At 41.9% G+C, this 6,501-nt stretch overlaps 1 protein-coding gene across 1 annotated transcript in view; it reads left to right on the top strand.

Moving 5' to 3' along the window:
• Positions 1-6,501, top strand: part of NEBL (nebulette) — a 370,552-nt gene that overhangs the window by 269 nt on the left and 363,782 nt on the right. Inside the window, exon 2 of the mRNA XM_006759924.2 lies at positions 995-1,089. Coding sequence (XP_006759987.1) covers positions 1,034-1,089 — 56 coding nt within the window. The 5' untranslated portion in view covers positions 995-1,033. The remainder of the gene's footprint in view (positions 1-994; positions 1,090-6,501) is intronic.

Here is a 6,501-nt window from a genome sequence, read left to right as displayed (position 1 = left end):
CCCGGGCGCCTAGCCGGGCACCGGGGGCCGATCGGCGAGCCGCGCCCCCTCCCACCTCCACTCCCGCTCCTCACTGCCCCGCACCCGCTTCCTGGAAGACCCGCCGGCACCCTGCCTTCTCCCCCGCCCAGTGCCTCCCCTGCCGGCGACGAGGTGGAGAGGCGAATAGTAATTAATAAGTCAGGGGCGGCCGCTGCCGCAGTGCTTAGAATGAACCCCCGGAGAACCCCAGCTGCGGGCGCGGGCCGGGCTCTGGGGGGCTCATCCACCCGGCAGGGGAATTCCAGAGGAAGTGGCTTTAGCCGAGTCCCGCAGCCCTGCCCCAGGCCTCCCCGGGCGCGGATGAGGTTGAACAGCCTGGGAGACAGACCCAGCCGCTATAGCCTGAGTGCCTGGCGATTGAAACCAGCCGGAGGCGGTGCCTGTGAAGTCTGCGTGTGGTGTCAAACATGCCTCCTAAGAGCACGCAGCTATCCTGACAGTCATTTCGGACAGAGTCCACCTTTCCCGCAATATAGTGGAAACCGGACAGGGATGCGGGGGGCGAAGGGTCCTGGCGTAGCCCGCTTCCTGGCTCCGTGGGGTACCCGGCGTCCTGTGGACCGATTATTGATGAGATCCTACAGACACGGGGTGTGGGCACTTTGAACTGGAGTGGTTTTCCTTTTGAAGCCACTTCACAGGCTTGATTCCTCCATTAACCAAGCTCAGGATTCCATTCTGGCTGCCCGTAGAAGTGCAGCGTGGACAGAGCTGGGGCAGCTCTTCCTTCTCTGTGCATTGTGGTGGGGGTTCATTTAAAAGGCAGTTTTCATAGTTGCTGCTTTATTTACTTAACTGACAGTAGGCAAACATGTCCACTGTTACCCACCATCATTTTGTTGTAGTATTTTCAAATACAGGTGGGGACTGTGATGCACTAAAAAATCTCCTTTCTGTACCCATCCTGGAAAGAACTGACATTGTACTAAATTAAAAACATTTTTTTTTACAGTATTGGCATAAAGGATGTTTTCATTGTGAAGTCTGCAAGATGGCTCTCAACATGAACAACTACAAAGGCTATGAAAAGAAGCCCTATTGTAATGCGTAAGTATTGTCGAAAAGACATGCCAGGTGTGGCACAGCTTCAGCCCATAGAAGTGAGTGGACCTGCCTGTTCGGAAGAATGGACTCACTGTGCCACCCAGGTGTGGCAGCAGCCAATTACCTGTTTATGCCACATACTCTGGGGCCATGTACTCGGTTGAAGGTCATTGCATTTGTCTTTCTAACGTGCAGGGTGATTTGTGTCTTCAAACCAGGTTAGTTTTTGAGGGTCACAGTGCTGCAGAGTTGGGGACATTTGTTAGAAGCTACAGAACTTACTGCAAATGTGTGGGCTCTGAAGTGCATGTCAGATAGATTTCCATTTTAATCACTTCAATTTTCATTTTTAACCATATGACGTTGCCATACTGCAATTTTATATCTGAACCTAGCTGCTACAGAAGGAAGTTTAACTCACTTGGCCTTAGCTGAGACCACTCCATAGATCCTGGAGCTTAAAACAGGGAACCAAAGAATTGAGACGTGGCTATTTCCTGCTGGTTAGTAGTAGGTCAGTTGGTGGGGATTTTAGAAGGCAAGCTCTTTTTGCAGGCTTTTCTATAGGTATGCTTCTAACCTATAATAATAGCAATTAGCTAGCATTTATACAGCGATTACCATGTGCTAGGCCTTCTTCTAAGCTCTTGATGCATCCTGACTCATTCACTCTTTACAGACCCTGTGACTATTATTATCCCTAGATGACAGACAAAGAAATGGAAAAGCTTGCAGAGGATAAACCTGAGGAAGTGGCTCAGATCAATCACTTCTAGAGGCTGCAAATGGTTAAACATTGGCCAGTGCTTCCAAATGGCTACCCTGCCTCCCCTCAGGCATGTGTTTTTCCACTTCTGTGAGCATCTTCCCACCCAGACTATTTTCAAGTGTGGGCCCTTGGCTTTGGTTGTTGAACCTTCTTCCCAGGTCCATGTGAGGCCTGTGGGCCTGGAGGAGGCAGGGGAGCCACCTAGGCTTTTGGCTAGAATTTTGTCATCAGAGATTAATTCTCCCTAGAGTTTTGAAGGGGGTATATTCAGGTCTCCCGGAGATGGAGGCCTGTGGTTAATTCATGCTTCACCCATGGCAGTGTTATCATAGACAGTACATTTTTGTTAAACAAATGTAATGTATTCATATATCTCTGGTGAGGAACTTAGAAAAACTCTCTTTGTGTCTCCCTCCAGTCCTAGCTTAGTGCTTACATATAGATCAGAAACTTTGAAAACGTCAGAAAATGGGGACATTGAACAGAATTTAGGCCTCTCTTGCATAAGGGAAGTCCACAGATATTACCCAAACTTACTGATGTTTTCAACCCTACTCTCCCATACCTCTTGCTAGGATAATGTGAAGCAAAATGAGATTTCAGTGTCATGGTCTCTTGCCTCTCTTAAAGAGAAGTACAGATGATTGGTTAAAGATCAAAGGCAGGCAGCAGTAACTAGAAGGGAAAGGCCCCCCTTGAACCATAAACAGGATAATGGTTCTTTGGTTAAAGGAAAGTGAACCATTCTTCCTATATGTATTCTAGCTCCCGGCCTGATGCGGTCAGGCTTTATGGGCCATGCCAGGACTCTTTATAGCTCCACAGCCTGGAGTTAAACCTGGAGGAATGGGAGGGGAAGAGGAAAGACAGAAGAGAATGAAAAGAAGGGGAGAACAACAAATATATAATGTAACTATTACATTGAATGAGAAAAAGAAAAGTTAAAAATAAAAGGACATAAAAAAGAGGTACAACTGAGGTAGAGCCTTTGATTGCATTGGGCCTCTTGAAAATTTAGTGCTTATTGCTTAGTTTTCAATTAGGTCCAATGAAAAAGAATATCAGATTCTACAGCAAGTCATGGATGGCTGGTTTGTACTCTGACTTCATAGTGAACTAGTGCCCAGAACCTTTGAGATTTTGGACTCCAAACAAAAAGAGACCTCTTTTTGTAAATAGGAAACATCTAGGTATGTTGTTTCAGAGGACTGTTTCATTTTTTTTTTTAAAATATATTTTTATTGAGTTTTTACAGAGAGGGAAGGAGAGAGATAGAGAGTTAGAAACATCGATGAGAGAGAAACATCGACCAGCTGCCTCCTACACACTCCCCACTGGGGATGTGCCCGCAACCAAGGTACATGCCCTTGACCGGAATCGAACCTGGGACCCTCCAGTCCGCAGGCTGATGCTCTATCCACTGAGCCAAACCGGTTTCGGCGACTGTTTCATTTTTAATACTCCAGTTATCTGTAAATCAAATGATTACACATTTTCTCTCTAAAAATTGTCATATAATTCCAGAACTTTGTTATTTGGTTTTGTTTTAATTTTTGGGTAGCATCTCAGATTTTTTTGCTTAATATTGAACCTGGTAGTCTACTTTCTTAAATAATTCATCCTTAGTGGCTGGATAAGTAGAGTTGATGGTTTATTAGTTTAATTTAGCTTTAACTTCATGTCATATGTTATCTCCAAAGAACGGAGCCTGACTAAGTTGTAGGTTCTGTCTGTTGTGAAGGTCCCTGGCTACAAGGCCCCTGTTCTCACCCCTTCATTTTTCCAAGCGCACAGATTGCCATGCAAACTTGCTGGTCAGAGCGGCTTCCCCTCTGGGGATCCTGATGCCTCGCTCTAATTCAGGTGGTGTGTGTCAGTCAGCTGTTCCCTATGGTCTTGGCCAGAAGGGCTGCGGTGATTTCTCTGGGTTAGTGGTGGAAAATTGATTCTCTGAAGCATACTGCTACTGAAAATGAAACATTCTACGGCCATGTAAAGCAGTGTTTTATCTGTACCTAGTTTGGTTCAGGCCTCAATATACAATAAGTGAAAATGACTATTCTCTTTCCCCTAAAACGTTATAGTGTGAAAATTTTCATGGACACAAAATGGTTGGAAGAATGGTACAATGAACATCTGTATGCTCTCCACTGAGATTCAACTATTATTAACATTTTGCCATATTTGTTTCCTATACATATCTATATATATGTACAAGTACTTTTTATTTATTTATTTATTATTATTTTTAGAACTTTGAAAAATTTTTGGTTCATTTGTCAGTTTCATGCATCAGTGAGTTTCAGTCATCCAGATATGTCAGTCCTAAAAATTCATTATGCATGCACTAAGAATAAGGATATTTTCTTAAAGAAGCACAGAACCATTATCACACCTCAGAAAATTAACAAAAATTTCATAATATCTAATATTCTGTTTATGTTCACATTTTCTCCATTGTCCTAAGAATGTCTTTTATAGTTGTTTTTTCTTAACAACCAGAATCCAATCAAGGTTCATACTTTACATTTAGTTGTTATGAAAATGACAACTTTTCTTGATGATTGAATTTTGAATATTCTCTAATTTCTGCCTTCATTTCCATTGATTTATATAACCTCTCAGAGTTTTCAGAAAGAGGATTTACATAGCATTTCTTATGAAAATAGCATATATATTTAGCTAAAGAACCTTTAAAATAAATATTAAGACTATGCTTAAAAATTTAAAAGCATAAGCATAGACATTTAAGATTATGTTAAGAAAACACAAAGGCTTTTTATTTTAATTGATACCTGAAGGCATTTTAAAAAATGGAGTGAAGTAGTGAGTATTTTCTTCAGTTTAAATTTGTTGCTTATTTATATTCTCATGTGTTTAGAGAAGAAACAAGTTTGCCGTTTGATTCCTGCAAAGGAGAACATGTATAAAATATAATTTACATAATATTTAAATTTTGATCTTTTGATAGAATGATCAAAGCATAGAACACACTGGATGTAATGTTGGGCATAATGCACATTTAGTTCCCAGTGCAGCAGTGCACACTATTAAAATATTTAAAACAAACTAGGCTCCTTGAGTACGTGCCATGTTTTCATAAGTCTTTATGTTTCATGAGCAGGCAATGGATTCTTTAGCATACACAGGATTTTTTTTATCATGGTACTTGCAAAGAAAAGAAGACTCGGCAATATTTTTATTGCTGAGGTGCTGAGAAAATCACACCAGATGATTAGACAAAACACATTGCTCACATTTGTATGTGAACTTATATGCCAAGTTAAACTTTGAAAGTTTTGCTACCCAGCAAGCCACACAGTGAATGTAAACTCCAAGGCCATTCGTAAAGTAAATTATTTAATTTCTCATGTGTAAAAGATAAAATTACATTTATTGTGTGTTTGTGAAAAATACATCAGTCCTTAAAATTTTCTGAGAAATATTACCACTTAGAGGTAACAATGCCAATGACTGGCCAGTTAATGTACTGTCACCAAAGGTCCCCTTATTTTAGGTCATGGGTGGGACCAGTTAACGATGGCACTTATTTAGTAGGACCTTGCCAATAATTTCCCCAAGTCATCGCTTTTGTGGAAAGTTTTTGGGGCTGAAATTTTGTCCTGACGTGCCCTCTTTGATATACCTTGTATTTTGTAAGTGTATCTTTACTTATGGGGCTGAAAGAACCCAAATATCTGTGCTAAATATGTTTAGTCATCCTTCCAAGTAAGATTCCCTCTCAACCAAGTAGTTCAACTTACTCTAACTATGGAAGGCTTTACACATAAAACAGTGGGAGCTGTGCGTCGTGTTTACTCTCACTCTGCCTGTGTTAGTGTTTCATCTGGTGAGTATTTATTGACCATTGACAGCTTGGAAGATGCTGAGCTAGATGCTCTCACTAGGAGCCGCCCAGAACGGTCAGTGCAGTTCAGCCAGCCTGTCTTGAGGGTGTTAGGCCAGCGCTCCACTAGCTCTCATTTACCTTTTCTCTGCTGGTCTCTCCTTGTTAGTGCCTTTGCTAAGGGTTACGAAGGAAATTAAATTGAAGCCTGAGAATTTTCCACCACATATTTCCCTTGTCTCTCTTCAGGCCTCCCAAGCCTGGTTTTATAACACTCCAAGGATTTGAGTTATCTCAAGGGGACTTATGAAATTCTTGCTATTATGTTAGCTTTAATTACTTAAGAACTTCTCATGAAAGGCCCCACGGTGCAATTGGAGTTCTGAAGAAACACAGAACTGGATTTAAATACTGGCTTCTGCATGTCTTAGTGAGCAAGTCTCCCGATTGCTAAGCTTCATTTGTAAAATGGGAAATGTAATGCTTACCCACAAGGCTGTGTGGGGACTGATAGGACAGTATGGGTCAAGCAAGGTTCCAGGCCAGTTTCTGGCGCACAGCAGACCTTCTCAGTACACAGCCGTGCCCTCGTTTCCTCAGTGGTACTTTTTCAAGGGAAAAGAGGGTGGAAGGAAGGAGAGGAAGTATATCAGAGAAATAGTCACACCTACTAAAACAGTGGTTCTCAACCTTCCTAATGCCGCAACCCTTTAATACAGTTCCTCATGTTGTGGTGACCCCCAACCATAAAATTATTTTCGTTGCTACTTCATAACTTTAATTTTGCTAGTTATGAATC

The sequence above is a fragment of the Myotis davidii genome, unplaced genomic scaffold, assembly GCF_000327345.1.
Source record: "Myotis davidii unplaced genomic scaffold, ASM32734v1 scaffold376, whole genome shotgun sequence".
NCBI lineage: Eukaryota > Metazoa > Chordata > Mammalia > Chiroptera > Vespertilionidae > Myotis > Myotis davidii.
The sequence above is the reverse complement of the archived record's forward strand: the minus strand, read 5'-3'. Positions and strand labels throughout refer to the sequence as shown.